The sequence below is a fragment of the Lepus europaeus genome, chromosome 7, assembly GCF_033115175.1.
Source record: "Lepus europaeus isolate LE1 chromosome 7, mLepTim1.pri, whole genome shotgun sequence".
NCBI lineage: Eukaryota > Metazoa > Chordata > Mammalia > Lagomorpha > Leporidae > Lepus > Lepus europaeus.
Window position 1 is genome coordinate 55699431 of NC_084833.1, and position 26393 is coordinate 55725823.

Below are 26393 nucleotides of genomic sequence, written 5' to 3' on the forward strand. Positions count from 1 at the left end.
CCGCGGTGGTGCCGGCAGCCTTTTTGTTTTTTAAAGATTTATTTATTTGAAAATCAGAGTTACACAGAGAGAGGAGAGGAGGGCAGAGAGAGAGAAAGGTCTTCCATCTGTTAGTTCACTCCCCAAATGGTCTCAATGGCTGGAGCTGCGCTGATCCCAAGCCAGGAGCCAGGTGCTTCTTCCAGGTCTCCTACGTGGGTGCAGGGGCCCAAGGACTTGGCCATCTTCTACTGCTTTCCCAGGCCATAGCAGAGAGCTGGATGGGAAGAGGAGCAGCCAGGATTAGAACCGGCGCCCATATGGGATGCCGGCGCTTCAGGCCAGGGCGTTAACCCGCTGCACCACAGCACCAGCCCCATGGGTACCAGTTTTGAGTTCCGGCTAATCCACTTCCGATTCAGCTCCCTGTTATCCACTTGGGAAAGCAACAGAAGATGGCCCAAGTGATTGAGCCCCTGCACCCAGGTGGGAGACATGAGAAAAGCTCTGGGCTCCAGGCTCCTGGCTTCAGCTGAACCCACCTCTGGCCTCTGGCCATTGTAATCATTTGGGTAGTGAACCAGCAGATGGAAAACATCTCTGTCTCTCCTTCTCATTGTAACTCTGCCTTTCAAATAAATAAATGTAAAATAAAGAAAAAAAAAAAAAAAAAAAGAACCCAACCAATATGCGGCAAATGCAGGTCCACTACAAAAATGACAGCTATCTGGGGCCGGTGCTGTGGCGTAGTGGGTCAAGTTGCCACTTGCAGTGCCGGCATCCATATGGGCACTGGTTTGAGTCCTGACTGCTCCACTTCCGGTCCAGCTCTCTGCTGTGGCCTGGGAAAGCAGTAGAAGATGGCCCCAGTCCTTGGGCCCTTGCACCCACGTGGGAGACCCAGAAGAAGCTTCTGGTTCCTGGCTTTGGATTGGTGCAGCTCTGGCTGTTGCAGCCAATTCGGGAGTGAACCAGTGGATGGAAGACCTCTCTCTCTCTCCCTCCCTCTCTTTCTCTGTGTAACTCTGACTTTCAAATAAATAAACAAATCTTTAAAAAAACAAAAAGGCAGCTATCTCCCTCACTCTCCCTCCCTTTCTAAACCCTGACTTTCACATAAATTTTTAAAAAATAAATAAGAGAGCCTTGCTTTTCTGAAATTATACATGTACCACTCCCAAAAAAACCTTTTCCAAATCTGCAACAATGTGTAAAATTTTGAAAGACATACCTGATTAACTCAGGAGAATGGATAATGGCTTCTACAATATTTTCTCGAATACAATGTCGATCTTCTTCTGGAATAGTATAAGGAGATATATCCCCTGGTGCCGTTTCCCGATCAGGCCAATATTGTGTTATCATATTTTTCAAATAGATAACACCTAAAATACAGATCAGTTTGACAAAATAATTGACTTTTAAAGCACTGCTTGTATAACCTACAGTGTTTATACCTCAATTATTTCTTTCATGTCATTGCTAGTAAAGCTATTAATGAAATAATATATTTAGTTATAATAGAAACGCAAATCTAACGGTTATAGAAATCATCTAGTTACTAAACCCTTAGCCAAAAAGAACCCTGCAAACACACACAAACAAAATCGCTATACTTTTATATTCACCCTGTTTTCTATAGGAGTTAAATTAATTTTATCAAATCAGATTTCTAAACGAAGCCTCTAAAGACAAAACTATTGCATATCAATAAATACATTCTACAACCAATCACGCAAACTTGGTAAATTTTTGTCACTAAAAAAAATCATAGTATATAAAGGTTCTTAAGTCTATAAAATAAAGTATTCCAATCATATATCACATAAGCCCAAGTTACTTTATGGAAGAATTTGCAGTGCTCCAAATTATAGATTATTACTTTCTATAAGCTATCATACAGCTACTTTTGCACACTGTTATTGACAAAGTTAACAAAGTGATCATTTCGTAAAATCTAGATGGCTAATAATGCTTTTTACTCAGCCCTCTCTGAGGCGGAGGTCATATATGTGTAAGATGTATTGTAAGGAGAAATTATTTTAGTTATTTCCTAAATTTTGCGGGATAGCCAGTTCCCATCAAGCATCCTGTACCTACTTGAACAAGGATAACTGATAGAAAAATGATCATTTATTCTATTCCCTTTTATCTTAGCAATTACATTAAAAGGGATTAACATTAAAATACTCTTCAAAAAAGCTTTAAGATAAACAATATGGGAGCCAGCGTTGTGGCATAGTGGGTAAAGCCACTGTCTGCAGTGCAAGGCATCCCATATGGGCACAGGTTTGAGCCCCAGTTGCTCCACTTCTGATTCCAGCTCCCTGCTAATGTAACTGGGAAAGCAGCGGAAGATGGCCCAAATATTTGGGCCCCTGCACCAATGTGGGAGACCTGGAAGAAGCTCCTAACTTCAAAATAGCTCAGTTCCTTCCGTTGTGGCCATCTGTAGCTCTGCCTTTCAAATAAAATACAAAAATCTTTAAAAAACAAAAAAAGATAAACTATATGTATAATAAAGAATGTAATTTTTATTCGTTATTTCCAAATCAGAAAGGAGAGCAAAATTAAGAGATGGTAACAGTCTCTGTCTCTGGATGCATTCCCCTCACAATAAATAAAAGAATGAGATATATACTTATTTGATTTGGTGTTGATAAGATTTCTATTCCAGGCCAGTGCCGCGGCTCACTAGGCTAATCCTCCGCCTTGCAGCGCCGGCACACCGGGTTCTAGTCCCGGTCGGGGCACCGGATTCTATCCCGGTTGCCCCTCTTCCAGGCCAGCTCTCTGCTGTGGCCCGGGAGTGCAGTGGAGGATGGCCCAAGTGCTTGGGCCCTGCACCCCATGGGAGACCAGGAGAAGCCCCTGGCTCCTGCCATCGGATCAGCGCGGTGCGCCGGCCGCAGCGCACCAACCGCGGCAGCCATTGGAGGGTGAACCAACGGCAAAAGGAAGACCTTTCTCTCTGTCTCTCTCTCTCACTGTCCACTCTGCCTGTCAAAAAAAAAAAAAAAAAAAAAAAAATTCTTAAAAAAAAAAAATTTCTATTCCAACAAAACAAAAACAATTCAGAACTGCAATGCAAGATTCTCACAATTCAGTCTACTCCACTGAGAATGTCTGCAGCTCTACTAGAAAGACAGGAAGGTAGCAGAAGAAATTACCATGTGCCAGGAACTACTGGGTATCTTTTAATTGTTTCAAGAGTCTAATGTTTGAATTAATGATCATATTTAAAATTTCTTGACCAATTCCGTAATTTTTATTCTAATTCTATATATACTGGAACAACTTTCTAGTATAATTTAACTTCCAAAACACATAATCAAATGTCTAAAATGTATTAAGATCCTTCTTAAATGCCAAATATTAACTTCTTAGTTAAAATTAGTGATTTAGTGTCCAGCATTGTGGCATAGTAGGTAAAGCTGCCACCTGCAATGCCAGCAGCCCATATGGACACATGTTCCTGTCCCAGGTGATACACTTCCAATCCAGCTCCCGGCTAATGACATGGGAAAAGCAGGGTAGGATGGCCCAAGTGTTTTGGCCCCTGCCACCCACATGGAGGAGCCAGATGAAGCTCCTGGCTTCAGCCACCTGGGGAGTGTATCAGAGGATTGAAAATCTCTCTTTTTCATTGTCTCTGTCTCTCCCTCTAACTCTTTCAAATAAACCATTTAAAAAATTTATTTAAATGAAAAGCTTTTTAATATAAACATGGGAAAATGTAAACTTCATTAGTAAAAGAAAAATGAGACTCAAATATTCAAAGAAAACCTTTTCTACTAAATTAAAAACTTAAAAAGAAAAAAGATGTATTGCTGAAAGGGTCAAGTGAAATCACTATAATATTTGGTATAAAAACGTCCCATTACTGTGCTATTTCAATAACATTGGCTGTTAAAAAATCATAAGCAAAATATTCACTAATTTCATAAGCACCTACAGTTTGCCAGGCAATGTTTAGGCACCAGGAATACAATTACTAACAGATCTGAGATGAAATTCTGTGTCTAACACTTGAGAAATGGTTCAATGTATCTGGCACATTATGATATAGGAGCCACTAAAATATGAGTGTGTAAGACTAAAATTAGGGGCCAGCGCCATGGCTCACTTGGTTAATCCTCCGCCTACAGTGCCGGCATCCCATATGGGTGCCAGTTCTAGTCTCGGTTGCTCCTCTTCCAATCCAGCTCTCTGCTGTGGCCCGGGAAGGCACTGGAGGATGGCCCAAGTGCTTGGGCACCTGGACCCGCATGGGAGACCAGGAGGAAGCACCTGGCTCCTGGCTTTGGAAAGGCGTAGCTCTGGCTGTAACGGTGTTTGGGGGGTGAACCAACGGAGGGAAGACCTTTCTCTCTGTCTCTCTCACTGTCTAACTCTGTCAAATAAAAAAAAAAAAAACTTAAAAAAAAAAAAAGACTAAAATTACATAAAGAAAAGGAAGATGCTTACTATCCAACATTAAGTGAAGAGAGTAAAAAAGATTTAACATAGGAGGTGAAGTAATAGCAAGAAAAAAAAATCATCTGTTTTTCTGGGGTGGAAAAATTACTGGTACTTTAGATTTCCTACAATAAAGTAAGGGGCCAGCGCTGTGAAATCGTGGTTAAAGTCGCTGCCTGCAGTGCCGGCATCCCATATGGGTGCCGGTTCAATACCCAGCTGCTCTACTTCTAATCCAGCTTCTCTTTCACTGAATATCAAATTATTCCTTTAAATTTTGTCACCAAATACAATCACTACTGTTAACATTGAGAACAAATGGGTTCTCAAGAAAGACAGGCAATGAAAGGCATCCCAAAATACTTCTGCTATTCAATTTATGAACCTTTTAAACAATATATTTACACAAACTTAAGAAACACAATACAGAAAACTTGCCTGCCTGTCTCACAGGTAAATCCAGTTGTTCTGACATAGTAATCTGCAGCAGTGTTGAAACAAAATTCAGAGACTTGTGTGCCTAAAAACAAAAATGGTACATTTTAAATTTCTGCAAATAAATATACTAAACAGTTCCAAGGAAGGGCTTGTTGCACAGTAGGATAAGAGCCACCACTTAGGGGGCCGGTGCTATGGTGCAGCGTGTAAAGCTGCCGCCTGCAGTGCCGGCATCCCATATGGGCGCCAGTTTGAGTCCCGGCTACTCCACTTCCAATATAGCGATCTGCTATGGCCTGGAAAAGCAGAAGATGGCCCAAGCCCTTGGGCTCCTGCACCCACGTGGGAAACCCAGAAGTAGCTCCTGGCTTCGTATCGGCGCAGCTCCTGCCGTTGCAGTCATCTGGGGAGTGAACCAGAGAATGGAAGACCTTTCTCTCTCTCTCTCTCTCTCCCTGCCTCTCCTCTCTCTGTGTAACTCTTTCAAATAAATAAATAAATCTCTAAAAAAGGAAAAGAAAAGAAAAAAGAGCCACCACTTGGGATGCTGCATCCCTTGTCAGAATTCCTGGAATCAGGCCACACCTCTGCTTCAGATCCAGTTTCCTGATAATGTGCCTAGGAGGCAGCAGACTATACTCAAATACTTGGATTACTGTTCACATCAGAGACATGGATGGAGTACCCAGGATCCTAACTTTGGCCAGGCCTGGCCCAGCTAAGGCTGTTGTGGACATTTGGGGAGTAAAGCAGCAGATGGAAGGTCTCTCTCTCTTCCCTCCTTCTGTCACTTGGCCTTTCAAATAAGTAAAACATTAAAATAACAGAGGCCAGCATTGTGGCAAAGTGGGTAAAGCTGCTGACACTCCATATGGGTACCGGTTCAGGTCCCACCTGCTCTACTTTCCATCCAGCTCCCTACTAACAGCCTCGGAAAGGCAACAGAAGATGGTTCAAATGTTTGAGTACCTGCAGCCCACATGGAAGACCCAGAAGTTGGCTCAGCCTGGCTATTGCAGCCACTCTGAAAGTGAATCAGTGGTTGGAAGACCTCTCTCTGTCTCTCCCTCTCTCTCTAATGCTTTCAAACAAACAAGTAAACATTTAAAATCAAATATCTAAAGAACTTCAGTATGCTTCCATTGCTTGGCTTACACAGAAAGCTCTTCCTACCTGGTGCCAGACTTATTTCCCATCAATCCTCCATGTTGAACTTGAATGAATTTGATGATGTAAAAATTTTTTGGATGTTCATATTTGCCTTCATTGCACTTCCCATTTATCCCAACTGGCATCTTAACCTACACTGGTAGCAGCTCAAAAATAGTTATATTCTGTGATATCTTTCTCCCCACTTTGGTATTAATTTCTCCATATGAGATGTTCTATTAAGTGGCTAAACACATACTAATGAATATAATCTAACAGTTTAAGTGTGGTTTCCAAGATGCTAAAGTTTATTTGACAGGTTGCTATTTTTAACAGCATGTTCAGTTTCTGAAAATCAACTATACCTTTATAACTTTTCTATATACATGTTGTATTTTAATAGGAAGTTACAAATTAATAGCTCTAGGAAGCAAGTGCTCATGGTCAAGACACCCACATCCCACATCAGAATGCCTGACTCCAGCTTCCAACCAATGCAGACACTGAGTGAGACTGCTCGAGTTACTAGTGGGACAACTTAATCATGTTCCTTGCCCCTGGCTTCTGCCTACCACAAACATTATGGGCATATGGTAAGAGAACCAGTGGATGAGGGCACTTGCTTAGCCTGGTTTTTGTCCCCTCCATTTATATAATAAGGGATGTCATTAGTTTATTATAAAAGAGATATGGAAATTATTTACATGATGAAAGACTTTACAACTTCAATGGATGGGCCGCTTCATGAGAAGGCATTTCAATCGAGATTTTGGCCTACATTATTTCCCAAAATGTCACCATCTCTAAATACAAAATAATTCTTGACATCTAGAACTACTTTGGTACCTCTGGAAGAACTTTATCTCCAACTTCCACATTAACTGAATCTCTCCATCCTTTCCTCTAGAGCTTGACGCAACTACTACTACTGTTTATTGCAATACTTCTTGAATTTTTCTGGAGTATAATGCTTCCCTTGGTTATGATTTCGATGGCAATCCTTCAACCAATGCTTAGTCAAAGAGCAGAAGAAACTTCCTAAATGCTTGTCCTGCCATGGTTCCTGTGCACAGCTCTCACTCTGCTCTCAAACTGCCACCAAGAAGAGACCCACACTCCAAGCCTTGGGGGAACATGTGAAAAGACCGGCTCACTCTCTCTTAAATCAATGATTTAAAATTAAAACAAACAAACAAAAAAAAAAAACCACCCACACTCTGGCTATGGAAAATGGATTAGGGTAATGTGTTAGTTCATTTTTTAAAACTGAAAAAATAAAAATCAATAGCAAAACATAAACACGCGGTCCACCTCAGGTTTAAGGTATGTGTGGGGAACCTTTTTTCTGCCAATGACCATTTGGATTTTTTTTTTTTTTTTTTTTTTTTTGGACAGGCAGAGTGGATAGTGAGAGAGACAGACAGAGAGAAAGGTCTTCCTTTTTGCCGTTGGTTCACCCTCCAATGGCCACTGCGGCCGGAGCATCTCGCTGATCAGAAGGCAGGAGCCAGGTGCTTCTCCTGGTCTCCCATGGGGTGCAGGGCCCAAGCACTTGGGCCATCCTCCACTGCCTTCCCAGGCCATAGCAGAGAGCTGGCCTGGAAGAGGGGCAACCGGGACAGAATCCGTCGCCCCGACCGGGACTAGAACCCAGTGTGCCAGCGCCGCAAGGCGGAGGATTAGCCTGTTAAGCCACGGCGCCGGCCCATTTGGATATTTCCTAACATCATTTACAGGCCTTGCAAAATTATCGACTTAAAAATTAGCCTGCTGGGGCCAGTGCTGTGGTGCAGGAGGTTAATCTTCTGCCTGTAGTGCCAGCATCCCATGGGGTGCCAGTTCTAGTCCTGGTTGTTCCTCTTCCAGTCCAGCTCTCTGCTATGGCCTGGAAAAGCAGTAAAAGATGGCCAAAGTCCTTGGGCCCCTGTACCCATCTGGGAGACCTAGAAGAAGCTCCTGGCTCCTGGCTTCGGATCAGCTCAGCTGGGGCAGTTGTTGTTGTTTGGGGACTGAACCAGCAGATTGAAGACCTTTCTCTCTCTGTAACTCTCTCTTTCAAATAAATAAAAATAGGTCTTTGGGGGGAAAAAAAGGTAATATGAATCAAAAGGACAATCTCCTAGAAGAAGTAAGACATGAAAAACATGTGTTTTTTTTAAAAAGATTTATTTTATTTATTTGACAGTGTTACAGAGAGAGGTAGGGACAGAGAGAGAGGTCTTCCATCCGACGGTTCACTCCCCAGATGGCCACAACAGCCGGAGCTGTGCCAATCCGAAGCCAGGAGCCAGGCTTCTTGCAGGTCTCCCATGTGGGTGCAGGGGCCCAAGGACTTGGGCAATCTTCTACTGCTTTCCCAGGCCATAGCAGAGAGCTGGATTGGAAGCGGAGCAGCCAGGACTCAAATCAGCACCCATATGGGATGCCGGGTGCAAGCAGCAGTGATTGAAACAGAGGTACTAACCCTTTCTAGTACTCTAACTATATCTGAATACAATTAATCATTAACACTTTTTTCAAAGCATCTTTTCCCTAAATGCTTTTATTCTTCTTCCCTGTATCACATCTCACAACCTCTCACACTATCTTCCCTCTTCTTCACCAATTTAACACATCAAGTCCTATCAATTCTAAAATTCTTGCTTTAAAAAAAAATTACATCCATGGGACCAGCACAGTGGCACAGCAGGTAAAGCCACCGCCTGCAAGGCAGGCATCCCATATGAGCGCCAGTTTTGAGTCTTGGCTGCTCTACTTTCGACCCAGCCCTCTGCTATGGTCTGGGAAAGCAGTAGAAGATGGCCCAAGTGCTTAGGCCCCCACACCCGCGTGGGAGACCCGGAAAAAACTCCTGGCTGTTGTGGCCATTTGGAGTGAACCAGGGAATGAAAGACCTCTCTCTCTGCTTCTCAAATAAATATATATTTTTAAAAGAAAATCCACTTACTCCATTCCTATTAACACCAACCTAGTCCAGATGATCCCTCTTAATTATTTGTACCCACAACAATTACCCATTTAGCAGCCAATAATCTCTTTTTTTCTTTTTAAATACTTACTGCTGAGCAGACAGATAAGAGTGAAAGTTTCCACCTGCTGGCTCACTACCCAAATATCCTCAATAGCCCAACTCAGCCAGAAGACAGGGCAGGAACTCAATCCAGGTCTCCCACCAACTCAGCAGGAACTAAACCACCTGAGCCATCACAGTTGCCTCCCAGGGTCTGCTTTGGCAAGAAATCAGAGCCAGGAGCTAGAATAGGGAATCAAACCTAGACACTCATTTCAATGTGGAAGGCAGGTGCCTTAATTGCTAGGCTAATCACTCACTCTGCCCTCACAATCAAGTTTCAGTTCTTTCCCCAAAGAACATAATGCCATTTAAGAGTTTGATCATGTTGTGACCTTCTACCTACAAAATCCTTCTCTCCCATGCTCCACCAGTTAACTGGCTCATAGCTTTGCATTCTTTGAGTCTCAGTTTAAATATTGTTTCCTTAGAGAATCCTTTCCTATTGTTCAATCTAAAGAATGGCCCTTAACTAATCTCATAACTTTTCAATCTTACATTAGGTAGCTGGAATCAGGAGGCAGAGAAAGGAATTGAACCCAGGCACTCTGATGTGAAACATGTGGGTGGTGAACCAGTGTCTTAATCACTAGGCTAAATGCCCATCATGCTATAGAGTCATTTGTAAAACCACCCTACGGAATCAATCAATAACAGCTCAAAAACATGTTGAAAAGACCAGCCCCCCAGAATAAAGAGCATGTAATTCTGGTGTAGGAAACATATCAAACCGGGGGCTGGTGTTGGGGCATAGCGAGTTAAACTGTCCTGACATGCCAGCATTCCACACAGATGGCCAGTTTGAGTCCCAGGTGCTCTACCTGCAATCCAGCTGCCTGATAATGGCCTGGGAAAAGCAGCAGATGGACCAAGTGCTTGACTTGGGCCCCTGCCACCCACATGGGAGACCTGGATTGACCTCCTTGCTTCAACCTAGGCCACCCCAGCTCCAGCTGTTGTGGTCATTGAAGCAGGTCAAAGAGCTCTGTCTCTGTCTCTCCCCATAACTGATTTTAAAAAAAATAAACAAATCTTTAAAACAAACAAAAAAGATCAAGAGTACTCTAGGCCAATGAAAATGTTATATATGTGTATGTATGTTGGTTTAGGTGGTGGTTACTCTAGTAATATAATTAGGTAAAAACTTACCATCTGAGTTTTGTACTAAATGCAAATTATTAACTTAAAAACCATCAAGGGGACAGTACAGTGGTGCCTGCAGCACCGGTATCCCATATGGACTCCGGATCAAGTCCTGCCTGTTACGCTTCCAATCTGACTCTCTGCAAATGTACGTGGGAAGGCAGCAGGAGATGGCTCAAGATTTTGGGCCCTTGACACCAATGTGGGAGACTGGCTTCGACCTGGTCCAGCCCCAGCCATTGAGACCATTTGGGGAGTGAACCAGTAGATGGGATCTCTCTCTCTCTCTGTAACTCTGCCTTTCAAATAAACAAATCTTAAAAAAAAAAAAAAAATCAACAAAACTATTACCCAAATGTTCACAGCATGATTCATAATAGCACAAAAGTGGAAATAACCTATATGAATCTACATGTCCAACAACTGTAGAATAAATAAAAAGAATGTAGCATATCCATATATAACAAAATACTATTTGGCAACAAAACAATGAAGTGTGCGGCTGGCGCTGTGGCGCAGCAGGTTAAAGCCCTAGCCTGAAGCACAAGCATCCCATATGGGCACCAGTTTGAGTCCCAGCTGCTCCTCTTCTGACCCAGCTCTCTGCTATGGCCTGGGAAAGCAGTAGAAGATGGCCCAAGTACTTGGGCCTCTGCACCCATGTAGGGGACCAGGAAGAAGCTCCTGACTCCTGGCTTCGTATTAGCACAGCTCAGACGATTGCAGCCATTAGGGAGTGAACCAGCGGACGGAAGACATTTCTCTGTTTCATCCTCTCACTATTTGTAACTCTGCCTCTCAAATAAATAAATAAAATCTTAATAAAAAAAAAAAAAACAGAATAGGCAAACCCATAGACTGATAGTTGCCTATGGCAGGGATGTGTGTGAGTAGAATGGGGAAAGATACTAATAATACTAATGGGTGCCTGGCGCCGCGGCTCAATAGGCTAATCCTCCGCCTTGCAGCGCCGGCACACCGGGTTCTAGTCCCGGTCGGGGCACCGATTCTGTCCCGGTTGCCCCTCTTCCAGGCCAGCTCTCTGCTGTGGCCTGGGAGTGCAGTGGAGGATGGCCCAAGTGCTTGGGCCCTGCACCCCCATGGGAGACCAGGAGAAGCACCTGGCTCCTGCCATCGGATCAGCGTGGTGCTCTGGCCGCAGTGCGCTACCGCGGCGGCCATTGGAGGGTGAACCAACGGCAAAAGGAAGACCTTTCTCTCTGTCTCTCTCTCACTATCCACTCTGCCTGTCAAAAAAAAAAAAAGTATAAATAATGAATATTTTTTTAAAAATTGGGGGTGGCTTACTAGTGTCTTCTGTCAAATAAATAAATAAATAAATACTAATGGGTATGGATTTTCTTTTTGGAGTGACAAAAATGTTCTAAAGATTGTGGTGATGATTGCATAATTCTGTGAATATACTAAAAACCATTGAATTATATAGTGGATAAATTCAATGAAGTTTTTTTTTGTTTGTTTTGTTTTTTTTAAATTAACAAAACAGGGGCCTGCATTGTGGTGTAGCACGTGAAGCTGCCATCTGTGACACCAGCACCCCATATGGGCGCTGGCTGAGTATCAGCTGTTGCACTTCCAATCCAGCTTCCAGCTAATATGCTTGAGAGAGTAGCGGAGGGACCCCTGTCACCCACATACATGGGAGACTCAGATGAAGCTCCTAGCTTCGGACTGGCCCACTTCCAGCCATTGTGGTCATTTGGGGGAGTGAACCAGCAGATGAAGATCTTCCTCTGACTCTCCCTCTCTGTAAAACTCTGCCTTTCAAATAAATAAATCCTAAAAAAATAAATAAAAAATAAACTTGTTCACTGCCTTTACAAACACAAAAAAGTATGAACATTAAAAGTACAGCTGATAAGAAATCTGACCTAGAATAAAGTAAGAAAGAGTATTTCTGTGAGTACAGCACAAGGAAATTCAAGCTGATACCCATCTACCTGTCCCATACAAATTGTCACCTCAGCTGAAATCACAAAAGCATAAAGCTTTACATTCTAAAGAAGGTAACATGTGGACTTAAGGTAATACTAAATACTGGGCAGCAGTGTCTCAAGAACATTGAGACAGAAAGCGGATTAGCAATTGCCTGTGGCTGAGGATTAAATGGAAGATGAATTATAAATTAGTATGAGGCGGGCCGGCACTGTGGCACAGTAGGCTCCTGCGGCACCAGCATCCCATATGGGCGCCAGTTCTAGTCCCAGCTGCTCCTCTTCCAATCCACTCTCTGCTGATGACCTGGGAAAACAGACGGTGGCCCAAGTGCTTGGGCTCCTGTACACTTGGGAAACCCTGAAGAAGCTCCTAGCTCCTGGCTTAGGATCAGCCCAGCTCCAAACGTTGCAACCATTTTGGGAGCAAACCAGCGGACAGAAGACCTTTCTCTCTGTGTCTCCCTCTCTGCTGCAGCTCTGCCTCTCAAACAAATATTTTTTAACAATAATCAGAATAATGTCTTTTTTTTTATTAAATGTAGCTTCTTTTATTTATTTTATTTTATTTTTTTAGATTTACTTACGGGATGCTGGCGCTGCAGGTAGCAGCTTTTACCCACTATGTCACAGCACTAATCCATTAAATAAAATCTTAAAAAAAAAAAAAATTAGCACAAGGCATATCGTTAAGATGGAAATGTTGGGGCCAGCATTGTGGTGTAGTGGGTAAAGCCGCAGCCTGCAGTGCCAGCATCCCATACAGACGTCGATTTGAGTTCCGTCTGCTCCACTTCCAATCCAGCTCTCTGCTATGGCCTGGAAAAGCAGTAGAAGATGGCCCAAGTCATTGGGCTCCTGGCTTCAGATCAGCACAGCTCCGGCCATTGTGGCCAATTGGGGATTGAACGAGTGGATGGAAGACTTCTCTCTCTCTGCATAATTCTGATTCTCACATAAATAAATCTTTTTTTAAAAAAGATAGAAATGTTAAAAAAAAAAAAACTGGTTAGTGGTGACATCTGTACAATTTTATCAATCTACTAAAAATCACTGTCAGTTAAAACAGGTAAACTTTATAGTGTACAAATTATACTTTAAAATGGGGTGGGGGGAGGATGCAGATCCACTTAAATAAAAGACATACATTAACCCTTCAAATTAGGAAAAACTGGGGACTGGCATTGCAGAGCAACAGGTTAAACCACTGTTTGCAACGTCTGCATCCCATATCGAAGTGTTGGTTCAAGTCTCGGTTACTCCACTTCTAATCCAGAGCCCAGCTATTGTGCCTGGGAAACAAGTGGATGATGGCCCAAGAATCTGGATCTCTGCTACTCACATGGGAGACACAGGTAAAGTTTCTGGTTCCTGGCTTCAACCTGGCCTAACTCTGGCTGTTGCATTCTCATCTGCAGAGTGGCCCAGCAGATAAAACTCTCTCTCCCTCTCATTCTGCCTTTCAAACAAGTAAGTAAATCTTTCTTTAAAATTAAAAAGGCGGCCGGCGCTGTGGCTCAACAGGCTAATCCTCCACCTTGTGGCGCCAGCACACCAGGTTCTAGTCCCGGTCAGGGCGCCGGATTCTATCCCGGTTGCCCCTCTTCCAGGCCAGCTCTCTGCTATGGCCTGGGAAGGCAGTGGAGGATGGCCAAAGTACTTGGGCCCCGCACCCGCAAGGCAGACCAGGAGAAGCACCTGGCTCCTGGCTTCGGAGCAGTGAGATGCACCGTCCGCGGCGGCCATTGGAGGATGAACCAACGGCAAAAAGGGAAGACCTTTCTCTCTCTCTCACTATCCACTCTGCCTGTCAAAAAAAAAAAAAATTAAAAAGGGACTGGCGTAGTAGTGTAGTGGGTTAAGCCACTGTCTGCAATGCCAGCATCCCATATGGATGCTGATTCCAGTCCCGGATGCCCCACTTCCAAGCCAGGTCTCTGTTGACGTGCCTGGGAAAGCAGTGAAGGATAGCCCAAGTCTTTGGGCCCCTGCACTCATGTGGAGACCTGGAAGCATTTCATGGTTCCTGGCTTCAGTCTTGCCCAGCTCTGGCCATTGCTGCCACTTGGGAAGTGAATCAGCAGATGGAAGATCTCTCTCTCTCTGCCTGTGCCTTTCCTTCTCTGTAATTTGACTTTCAAATAAATAAATAAATCTTTAGAAATAAAATTAGGAAGAAAAAAATTACTTTAAGCATTGGTTAGTTTCCTTTTTTTTTTTTTTTTAAAGATTTTATTTGAGAGGCGGAGTTACAGACAGTGAAAGGGAGAGACAGAGAAAAAGGTCTTCCATCCGATGGTTCACTCCCCAAATGGCTGCCACAGCCGGAGCTGCACCGATCCAAAGTCAGGAGCTTCTACCAGTCTCCCACAAAGGTGCAGGGGCCCAAGGACTTGAGCCATCTTCTGCTTTCCCAGGCCATAGCAGAGAGCTGGATTGGAAGTGGAGCAGCCGGGTCCCCGTGCCGCAGGTGGAGGATTAGCCTACTATGCCACTGGGCCGGACCAAGCATTACTTAACTTCTAACAAGTTTCTGGCATTTCTTGGTTCAGCAAGCTATCACATATTTCTGCATATTTTATGGGAGTTAAAAAGTAAAAATATCCCTAGCATCAATCTTTATCAGAAAAACTCTGAAATTTGAGTAACTGTGGTATTATTCTCAACAGTTTGTAAGCGCAGATTTAGGCCTCAGTTAATGTAATGCCACAATAGATCTTCCATATGAGTCAAAGTAAAAATGTAACTTCTGGGCTGGCGCCGCGGCTCACTAGGCTAACCCTCCGCCTTGCGGCGCTGGCACACCGGGTTCTAGTCCCGGTCAGGGCACCGATCCTGTCCCGATTGCCCCTCTTCCAGGCCAGCTCTCTGCTGTGGCCAGGGAGTGCAGTGGAGGATGGCCCAGGTCCTTGGGCCCTGCACCCCATGGGAGACCAGGAGAAGCCCCTGGCTCCTACCATCGGCCACAGCGCGCCTACCGCGGCGGCCATTGGAGGGTGAACCAACGGCAAAAGGAAGACCTTTCTCTCTGTCTCTCTCTTACTGTCCACTCTGCCTGTCAAAAATTTAAAAAAAAAAAAAAAAAAAGTAACTTCTGTATACTGACTAACTACAAACCAGTGTCCTCTTAAAGCTCCTGGATTCTAGCAGACAACCAGGGGAACACAAACAACACACAAGTCATTATATATCATTAATTAGGGCATATACATATTTTTGACAGTTAGAGAGAGAAAGGTCTTCCTTCCATTGGTTCACCCCCCAAATGGCTGCTACAGCTGGCACACTGTGCCAATCCGAAGCCAGGAGCCAGGTGCTTCCTCCTGGTCTCCCATGGGGTGCAGGGCCCAAGGACTGGGCCATCCTCCACTGCCCTCCCGGGCCACAGCAGAGAGCTGGACTCGAAGAGGAGCAACCGGGACAGAACCGGCACCCCAACCAGGACTAGAACCCAGGGTGCCGGCGCTGCAGGTGGAGGATTAGCCTAGTGAGCTGCGGTGCCGGCAGGGCATATACATATTAAACTCCTAATACTCAAATCAAGAAGCTGCTAACTATAACGTAAAACCACCTTTCTAAACTTTATACCTTCAGGCCTCCCTCTCTCCCTCACTCTTTCCTATTTATTTACCCGCCCGAGCCCGAGCCCGAGCCCGAGCCCGAGCCCGAGCCCGAGCCCGAGCCCGAGCCGGGGCGCCTCGCTTGCTCTCCCTCACTCTTTCCTATTTACCCACCCACGCCCAAGCCGGGGCACCTCGCTCGCTCTCCCTCACTCTCCTATTTACCCGCTCCCGCCCTCCCCCATAGGACTGTAGCTTCCTGGTCGGCACTTGTGCAGAGGATGGTGCGTTGAGGTGGCTGCCAAGCTGTCCACCGGAGCCCTGGTGGGCGTCTGAGGGACCTAAGATGGACTAGAGCCACAGGAAAAATGGTGGAAAATTCACCGTCGCCACTGCCACAAAGAGCGATCTATGGTTTTGTTCTGTTCTTAAGCTCCCAGTTTGGCTTCATACTTTATCTCGTGTGGGCTTTTATTCCTGAATCTTGGCTAAACTCATTAGGCCTGACCTATTGGCCTCAAAACTACTGGGCAGTTGCATTACCTGTCTACCTCTTGATTACTATAGTCATTGGTTATGTACTCTTGTTTGGCATTAACATGATGAGTACCTCTCCGCTCAACTCCATTCATACAATCACAGATAACTATGCTAACAATCAGCAGCAGAAGAAATACCAAGCAGAGGCCATCCCAGCACTGAGAGATGTTCCTATTAGTGAAGTAAACCGAATGTTCTTTCTTTCAGCCAAAGAACCTTATACTAAAAACTGAATCGAGTGTGAACAGATGAACATCAAGCAAATGCATCATAAGTTCCTAACATAGTAATTTTGACCATAATTATTTTGACTGTCTCTCACCAATACTTGGTATTGAGATATAAAAAGTTGTAAGTTGATCTTCTCTAGATTAAGCTCAATTACTGCTGCAAGTGTTCTCAATATTAGTAATTAATGGATGAAAAAAATAAACTTTATACCTTCATTATCGTCATCAACCTAGATGATCTCAAGATTTAATTGTAATTCAGTTCATCAAAATTCTTCAAGTCTCAACTTTATTACCAATCTCCTTTAATTTCACATCCCTTACTAGTACTTTCAACATGCCAGACACGATACAGAAAAAAAGACCAGTGCAAGGTTATGTTGGGAGGTTAATTCCACTTGGACTAACTAGTTTTAAGATTTAAAAGTTAAGGGGCTGGCGCTGTGGCGCAGTGGATTAACGCCCTGGCCTGCAGTGCTGGCATCCCATATGGGCGCCGGTCCAAGTCCTGGCTGCTCCTCTTCTGATCCAGCTCTCTGCTATGGCCTGGAATAGCAGTAGAAAACGGCCCAAGTCCCTGGGCCCCTGCACCCACATGGGAGACCAGGAAGAAGCTCCTGGCTTCAGTTTGGCACAGCTCCAGCCATTGCAGCCATCTGGGGAGTGAACCAGAGGATAGAAGATCTCTCTCTCTCTCTGCTTCTCCTTCTCTCTGTGTAACTCTTGCAAATAAATAAATAAATCTTTAAAAAACAAAAAGATTTAAAAGCTGAAAGATTTAAACCAAAAGAAATGAGAAAAAGTTTTAAACAGGGAAAGAGTGAGATAGAGGTGTCAGCACTGTGGCATATTGGGTAAAGCCATTGCCTAAAGTGCCAGCATCCCACAGGGGTGCGGTTTGAGTCCTGGCTGTTCCACTTCCTATCCAGCTCTCTGCTATGGCCTGGGAAAGCAGTGGAAGATGACCCTGCATTACATGGGAGACTTGGAAGAAGCTAAAGCTGTTATGGCCATTTGGGGAGTGAACCAGCAGATGGAAGACCCTCTCTCTCTGCCTCTGTCTCTCTGTAACTCTGCCTTTCAAATAAATAAATAAATCTTAAAAAAAAAAAAAAGTGAGAGTTCATTAAGAGAATGGAAGAGAATAGTGAAAGACAAAAATGAATAGCTGAACTGTGACATCAAAATCTAGTAGTGAAAACTTTTCTGAAAGTCTGTAAATGATCAGATCTATAATATAAAAAGAAGTTCTGAATCAGAATGAAGGATGTAATTTGAGACTTGATGAATATAAAACACAATGAATGAAAAACTATTACTACATCAGGTACTCGTGGTACCAGGCTCAAACACCTATCCACCACTTCAACTCCATAAGCAGTTTCCCCACTTCTTACTCTGCCCTCAAAGTTACTCTTACAAAAGAGGAAAAAACTAAAAAACACACATCAGCAAATTTCCCTAAATAAACGTTTTTCCTTTAAAAAAAAAAAAAAAAGATTTATTTATTTATTTGAAAGTCAGAGTTACACAATAAGAGGAGTGGCAGAGAGGTCTTCCATCCAATGGTTCACTCCCCAGATGGCCGCAACGGCCAGGGCTACAACAATCCGAAGCCAGAAGTCAGGAGCTTCTTCTGGGTCTCCCACATGGGTGCAGGCGCCCAAGGATTTGGGCCATCTTCTACTGCTTTCCCAGGCCATAGCAGAGAGCTAGGTTGGAAGAGGAGCAGCTGGGACTAGAAACAGCGCCCATATGGGATCTGGCGCTTCAGGTCAGGGCATTAACCTGCTGTGCCACAGCGCTGGCCCCCTTTTTTTTCCTTTTTTAATAAAAGATTTATTGGCTGGTGCCGCGGCTTAACAGGCTAATCCTCCACCTTGCGGCGCCAGCACACCGGGTTCTAGTCCCGGTTGGGGCGCCGGATTCTATCCCGGTTTCCCATCTTCCAGGCCAGCTCTCTGCTATGGCCCGGGAGTGCAGTGGAGGATGGCCCAAGTCCTTGGGCCCTGCACCCACACGGGAGACCAGGAGAAGCACCTGGCTCCTGGCTTCGGATCAGCGAGATGCGCCGGCCGCAGCGGCCATTGGAGGGTGAACCAACGGCAAAAAGGAAGACCTTTCTCTCTGTCTCTCTCTCTCACTATCCACTCTGCCTGTCAAAAAAAAAAAAAAAAAAAAAAGATTTATTAATTTATTTGAAAGGCAGAGTTACAGAGAGGCAGAGGCAGAGAGAGAAGTCTTCTATCTTCTGGCTCACTCCCCAAATGGCTGCAACAGCCACACCCAAACGGATTCAAAGCCAGGCGCCAGGAGCTTCTTCTGGGTCTCCAACGTGGGTGCAGGAGTCCAGGCATTTGGGCCATCTTCTATTGCTTTCCCAGGCTATAGCAGAGAGCTATTTTGGAAGTGGAGCAGCAGAGACTTGAACCAGCGCCCATATGGTCCTGAAAGCATAGGCTTAGCCCACTATGTGAAAGTACTGGCCCTAAAAGATTTTGTTAAACCAGTATTTCATTTTGGTTAGCCTTTAACCTAGACTTTTTAACCATATTGCCGTGGGCAAATTCAATTCTAAACTCTTTCCATTTCAGTTTCCTCTTTATAAATTGATAATATTGTCTCCAAAATTAATCTAAGGAATAAACTGTAAGGTCACCACAAAACACACCAAACACCTGAGTTAGAGGAAAGGTTTACAGTCGGGTGGGGGAAGCCCAATAGGCCATGGGGAGAGAGTAAGAGGGTAAGAGAGAGGAGGAGAGCATAAGAGAGAACAAGAGCCCTAAATCACTCTTAACCTGAAATCTTAACCTGACACCTTATGGGCAATTCTACTCACAAACTGCATTCCCCAAGGTTATTAATTCCTTAAAGATCTTTTCCCCAAGAAAGTTTACTTTAACCTCACTCATTCCAAAAATCAAAACTCCTCTTCCTTTTCCAATAGTCTTTTTTCACTTATTGCAAAAGTAATTCATGCTCACTGTTAGAAAATTTGTGGGGCACAGCAGGTTAAAGCCCCAGCCTGCAGAGCAGACATCTCATATGGGTGCCAATTTGAGTCCCAGCTGTTCCACTTCTAATTCAGCTCCTTGCTGATGTGCCTAGGAAAGCAGAGGAAGATGGCCCAAAACCTTGGGATTCTGCATGCGCATGTGAGATCCAGAAGAAGCTCCTAGGTCTGGATTGGCCCAGCTCCAGCCATTGCAGCCATTTGGAGAGTGAACCAACAGATTGAAGACTCCTTTCTCTGTCTCTACCTTTCTCTGTAATACTGCCTTTTTTTAAAAAAAAAAAAAAAGATTTATTTATTTGAAAGAGTTACACAGAGAGAGAAGGAGAGGCAGAGAGAAAGAGAGGTCTTCCATCTGATGGTTCACTCCCCAGTTGGCCCCAACGGCCAGAGCTGTGCAGATCCAAAGTCAGGAGCCAGGAACTTCTTCTGGGTCTCCCACATAGGTGCAGGGGCCCAAGGATTTGGGCCATCCCCTACTGTTTTCCCAGGCCATAGCAGAGAGCTGGATAGGAAGTGGAGCAGCTGGGATTAGAACCAGTGCCCATATGAGATGCCGGCACTTCAGGCCAGGGCGTTAACCCGCTGCGCTGTAGCACCGGCCAACACTGCCTTTTAAATGAATAAAAATAAATCGTTAAAAAAAAGGTTGTGAAATCTATGTAAGAAAAAGGAAAACTAAATTAACCATAATCAACCAACCTTACCTCTCTTCTTCATACACTCTTTTCTTGACTTCTCTACTCTTACCCATAATTCTCCAGACTACTTTTTCCTGTTTCTCAAAGTGTCCAAAATGGGCACAGCCCAAAGTCCAGCCTTCTATCCCACTCCTCACCTGTGGATTCTGCTCCTTTCTCTCTAATCACATGCAGAAGAAAACCACTGCTCATTGCTGCTTCTCTAAACTTCAATTCCACACTCCAACTGCCTGCTAGACCATTTGTACTTGTACCACACTACTCACAGACTTAAATCTCAACTTATGTTTTCTCCAAAATCAGCTTCCCCTCTAGACCCACATTTTCCAATGTAATCATCCACTTTAAGACCACAACATTTAGTTGTTTCTCTGTACTGAAATGAAACCTGAGAACTTTAATTAATATTGGACTTTAGAGCACTTAACAAAGAAGCTTAAGGATCATACCCCCTCAGATTTTTACATGAAACAAATACAATATGAATTTCAAGAGTCAAGGAATTTCCACCTTTCCTTTTACTAAGGAATCTGGAGGCGCCAGTGCTGTGGTGCAGCAGGTAAAGCAGCTGTCTGCAGTGCCAGCATCCCATATGCGCACTGGTTCAAATCCCAGCTGCTCCACTTCTGATCCAGCTCTCTGCTACGGTCTGGGAAAGCATCAGAAGATGGTCCAAGTGCTTGGGCCTCTACACCTACATGGGAGACCCAGAGGAAGCTTGTGCTTCCGGCTTCGGGTCGACCCAGCTCCAGTCTTTGTGGCCATTTGGGGAGTGAACCAGCTGATACAAGACCTTTCTCTCACTCTATCTACAACTCTCAAATAAATAGCGGCTCAATAGGCTAATCCTCCACCTTGTGGAGCCGGCACACCAGGTTCTAGTCCCAGTCGGGGTGCCGGATTCTGTCCCGGTTGCCCCTCTTCCAGGCCAGCTCTCTGCTGTGGCCACAGAGTGCAGTGGAGGATGGCCCAGGTCCTTGGGCCCTGCACCCCATGGGAGACCAGGAGAAGCACCTGGCTCCTGGCTTCGGCTCAGCGCGGTGTGCCAGCTGCAGCGTGCCAGCCTCGGCGGCCATTGGAGGGTGAACCAACGGCAAAGGAAGACCTTTCTCTCTGTCTCTCTCACTGTCCACTCTGCCTGTCAAAAAAAATAATAAATAAATAAAATCTTTTTTTAAAAAAAGGTAAGGTTAGGCCAGCGCCACAGCTCAATAGGCTAATCCTCCGCCTGAGGCGCCAGCACACCGGGTTCTAGTCCCGGTTGGGGTGCCAGATTCTGTCCCGGTTGCTCCTCTTCCAGTCCAGCTCTCTGCTGTGGCCAGGGAGTGCAGTGGAGGATGGCCCAAGTCCTTGGGCCCTGCGCCCACTGGGAGACCAGGAGGAAGCACCGGGCTCCTGGCTTTGGATCGGCGCGGTGCGCCAGCCGCAGAGCGCCGCTGGAGCAGCCACTGAGGGGTGAGCCAACGGCAAAAGGAAGACCTTTCTCTCTGTCTCTCTCTCACTGTCCACTCTGCCTGTCAAAAAAAAAAAAAAAAAAAAAGGTAAGGTTATTTTGATATGAAAAACCTTCAAACCCCATGCACATACATGTTTTCAACTAGAGAGTTTGTAGAAACTTCACTATAAATTAGCTAGAGATTGAAAGAAAAAACCCACTTTAAATTACTCATTAAATGAGCCACTGACAGAAACACTAAATTATATATTCACCCATTATATCTGAAAAATGAAAAGTATTGTTTTCTTACAAATATTAACATAGCATTATCTTTCTTTGGGATCTTTAACATACTATGTCATTGAATAACTTCCTATTTAACAGCCACAGTATCCAAGGTCTTTCCCTCTAGGAAATTCAGAAAGGTATCTATTTTGAAGTATTCTTAGTTAATGAATGTTACAAACTACAGACAACTTTGGCTTCCAAAAATATACACTTTACCCATGTTTAATTTCTATGTTTCCAGACATGCCAAACTTCCCTATAAATGTGCCACTAATTTGCATATTTCCAGGTCTAATATTTCCAGTAAACATTTTATCACTCCTTTAATAAATGAAATTAATCGTGTATAAATAAGACCGACCACTACAGCAGTAACGTAAACATCTGTGCAATCCAAAACATGACTAAGAGTAGTTTAAAAGGTAAGCACAATGGGGGGCAGGCACAACAGGTTAAGCTGCTGCTTGGAATATCTACACCCCATATAGGAGTATGGGTTTACATCCTGGCTCCTCCACTTCCTACCCAATTCCCTGCTAATGCACCAAAGCACCTGGGAAGCAGAAGAAGGTGGATTTTTTTTTTTCCTTTTTAAAAAGGATTTATTATTTTACTTGAAAATGAGAGTTACAGACAAGGAGAGGCAGAGACAGAGACAGAGAAATCTTCCACCACTGGTCCAGGCCCAAGTCAGGAGCCAGGAGTTTCATCTGTGTCTCCCATGTGGGTGCAGTGGTCCAAGGACTTGACCATCATCCATGCTTTCCCAAGCATGTTACCAGGGAGCTGGATAGGAAGTTGAGCAGTCGGGACTTGAACTAGCGCCCATGTGAGCTGCTGGTGCTGCAGGCCCCTAGATGAAGGCTTCAAGTACTTGACTGACTCCAGGGTCCAGCTTTGTGGCCTGCCTGGGAAAGCAGCGAAGATGGCCCAAGTCCTTGGGCCCCTACACCCATGTGAGAGACCCAGATGAAACTCCTGGTTCCTGGCTTTGGATTGGCCCAAATCCTGCTCATTTTGCCAATGTGGAAAGTGAACCAGTGGGTGGAAGACCTCTCGCTATGTCTGTCTGTCTGTCTCTCTCTCTCTATATATATATATATATATATAAAATTCTGCCGGGGCCAGTGCTACGGCATAGCAGGTAAAGCCGCCACCCGCAGGGCCGGCATCCCATATGGGTACTGGTTCCAGTCCTGGCTGCTTCAGACTGGCCTAGCTCCAGACATTGCAACCATTTAGAGAGTGAACCAGCAGATGGAAGACCAGACTCTGTCTGTTTCTGCCTCTCTATAACTCTGCCTTTCAAATAAATAAATCTTTAAAGAATTGAAAATAAACACAATGGGGGCTGGCATTATCAGAGGCTTGGGCCCCCAACTGCAACATGGCAGGCATCTCATATAAGCATCTGTTCTCCCATTTCCTGACCAGCTCCCTGCTAATGCACCAGGAAAGCAGTGGAAAATGGCCCAAGCTCAGGGCCAGCATTATGGCGAAGCAGGTTAAGCCGCTACCTGCAATGCAAGCATCCCATGACAGGTGCTGGTTTGAGACTCAAATGCTCCACTTCCAATCCAGCTCCTTGTTGACACGCCAGAGAGAGCAGAGGAAGGTGGCCCAAGCACTCGGCCCCTCCACACATGTGGGAGATCCAGAAGATGCTCCTGACTTTTGGCTTCACCCTGGCATGCATTGAAGCCATTTGAGGAATGAACCAGCAGAAGAATGCTAGCTCACTCGCTCATACTCTCTCTCTTCCTCTGCGTAACTCTGCCTTTCAAATAAATAAATCTTTATATTAAAAGAAGTGCTTCGGCCGGCACCGCGGCTCAACAAGCTAATCCTCCGCCTTGCGGCGCCGGCACACCGGGTTCTAGTCCTGGTCGGGGCGCCAGATTCTGTCCCAGTTGCCCCTCTTCCAGGCCAGCTCTCTGCTGTGGCCAGGGAGTGCAGTGGAGGATGGCCCAAGTGCTTGGGTCCTGCACCCACATGGGAGACCAGGAGAAGGACCTGGCTCCTGCCATCGGATCAGCACGGTGCGCTGGCCGCAGCACGCCAGCCACAGCAGCCATTGGAGGGTGAACCAACGGCAAAGGAAGACCTTTCTCTCTGTCTTCTCTCCCTCACTGTCCACTCTGCCTGTCAAAAATTTTAAAAAAAAAAAAAAAAAGAAAAAGAAAAAAGAAAGAAAGAAAAAAAAAGTGCTTCAATCCCTGCACCCGTATGGAAAACCCAGATGAAGCTCCAGGCTCCTGGCTTCAGCCTTGTCCAGTCTCAGCTGTTGTGGACATTTGGGGAGTGAACCAGTGGATAGAAGACCTCTCTCTCTCTCTCTCTCTCTCTCTCTAACTTTGCCTTTCAAATTAGGAAATAAATCTTTAACACAAAATATGACAAACACAATGGAGGGGCCGGCGCTGTGACACAGTAGGTTAATCCTCCAACTGCAGTGCCAGCATCCCATATGGGCACTGGTTCTAGTCCCAGCTGCTCCACTTCTGATCCAGCTATGGCCTGGGAAAGCAGCAGAAGATGGCCCAAGCACTTGGGCCCCTGCACCCACGTGGGAGACCCGAAGACGCTCCTGGCTCCTGGCTTCATATCGCCCCAACTCCGGCCATTCTGGCCATTTGGGGAATGAGCTAGTGGATAGAAGACCTTTCGCTCTATCTCTCCCTCTCACTGTCTGTAACCCTACCTCTCAAATAAATAAATATCTTAAAAAAAAAAAAAAAAAAAAAACATCAGTAGAGTGGGGTTGTGTTAGATGTAGTGGCTAAGACTCTCTTTGGGACACCTGCAATCCATACTGGAGTATCTGAGTTTTAGTCACAGTTCTGTTTCAGATTCCTGCTTTTTGCTAATGTGTATGCTGGAAGTCAGCAGGTGATGGCTCAAGTAAGTACTTGGGTCTCTGCCACCCATGTGGGAAACCCAACCGAGTTGTCAGCTCTGTGCTTCAGCCTAACACACAATCCAGCCTAGGCTGTTGTGGTCTTTTCAGAGCGAAACAGGTGAGAGACCTCATTCTGTGCCTGCCTTTCAAATAAGTAGATATAAAATATCAAGAAACATCAAAACCAAGCCTACGACTTTTTCACATAAAGCATGTAAGAAACTAGTATTTGCCTACATAGCCATTTTACAGCACATTAAACTTAGGAGAGGGTTTAAATTTTAAATGTGTCCTAAGTAAGCCTTCTCATTCTACTTAAGGCATATTTCTTGGCTACAAGTTTAACAGGGGAGGTACAACTAATATGCAGAGTATATCTGCCTTAAACAAAGTCAGATTTAATAGTTTCCTCATCCAAAACTTACACAGAGCTCTATTATAGCTCTGACCACACGTAAGTAGTCTACTTCTAAGTACTCAGATCACTGCCTAGCACAGACATCAGCTGTTAAATGAACCAGACTGGGACCTATCATCTAGAATAAATAATTTTTTTTTCTGCATTACATTTAAAGCTTCAGTTCAAATGTGAGCTTCACAAAAGCCAGGACTTTGTCTTGTGTGCAGTATTAGATCCTCAGCATTGAAAATGACAGCTGCCACACACTAAGCACTCAAAAAAAAATTTTTTTTAATATCACAGAGAGACCAAAGGCAGAGAAAGCAAGCTGTTATATGCTTGGTCATCCCCCAAATGCCAGAAATGGTTGGGGTTGGGTAGAACCACCACTGGAAGCCAGAAACAACGCAGGTGTTGCACAAGGGTGAGAGGAAGTCAACTCCTTGAGCCTTAACCATTGCCTCTCAGGGTCTGCATTAGCAAGAAACTTAAGTCAGGAGCTGTTGCCAAGTATAAAACCCAGGTACCACAATGTGGAACATGATGTGGGATGCAGGCTTCTGAACTGCCAGGCCAAACAACAGCATTCACAATTTTTTATGGAATAGAAACAACTTCAGCAAACACTCCAGCATTTCTACAAAATGGATCTTGATCTAATCATCATATTCCCACTGGAGATGAAAATTATTTTAAACTAAAATGTAAGAGAGAGCACAAGATTAGATGCTAAAAGATGAGCTGTAAGTTCACACAGTGCTAGATTAGAAAAGGGAAAGGCCAAAGTAAGCTTGAGTATGGGGAAATACTTCCTAGAAAAAAAAGGCATTTAAAATAGGTCTGATGACTAACGGATAGGAAAAAATTAGGTGATAAGAACTTTAAAAAGTTTAAGCAGTATGAGGAAAGCTGTGCCTATAGAAGGTTTCTGTTAAAGAACACTAGCAGCCAAAGGAAGAAAGCCAAGAGACTGGTGTCTATTATATCGAGATGCCAAAACCCTTCAGTTATCTAACAATGAAGAAACAAGTATTGCCATGTTTGTCTTTGTGTGTGCATCTTTGATCCCCAAAAGCAAATAATCTCTGGAACATAATACTCCACTACTTGCTAAATAAACGACTACCAA

General features: G+C 44.6%; 2 protein-coding genes across 2 annotated transcripts in view; one reads left to right on the forward strand and one right to left on the reverse strand.

Annotated features, from left to right (window-relative positions):
• Window positions 1–26393, reverse strand: part of IPO7 (importin 7) — a 70334-nt gene that overhangs the window by 37755 nt on the left and 6186 nt on the right. Inside the window, 2 exon segments of the mRNA XM_062196526.1 lie at window positions 1211–1364; window positions 4876–4957. Of these exon segments, the coding sequence (XP_062052510.1) occupies window positions 1211–1364; window positions 4876–4957 (236 nt within the window).
• Window positions 16075–16598, forward strand: LOC133764439 (phosphatidylinositol N-acetylglucosaminyltransferase subunit P-like). Its single transcript, XM_062198116.1, has one exon. It carries the CDS (start codon window positions 16121–16123, stop codon window positions 16523–16525), a length of 405 nt encoding a protein of 134 aa, XP_062054100.1. The 5' UTR covers window positions 16075–16120; the 3' UTR covers window positions 16526–16598.

Coding starts and splice junctions, on each gene's coding strand:
- LOC133764439 (XM_062198116.1), top strand. CDS start 16,121: ATGGTGGAAAATTCACCGTCGCCACTGCCACAAAGAGCGATCTATGGT.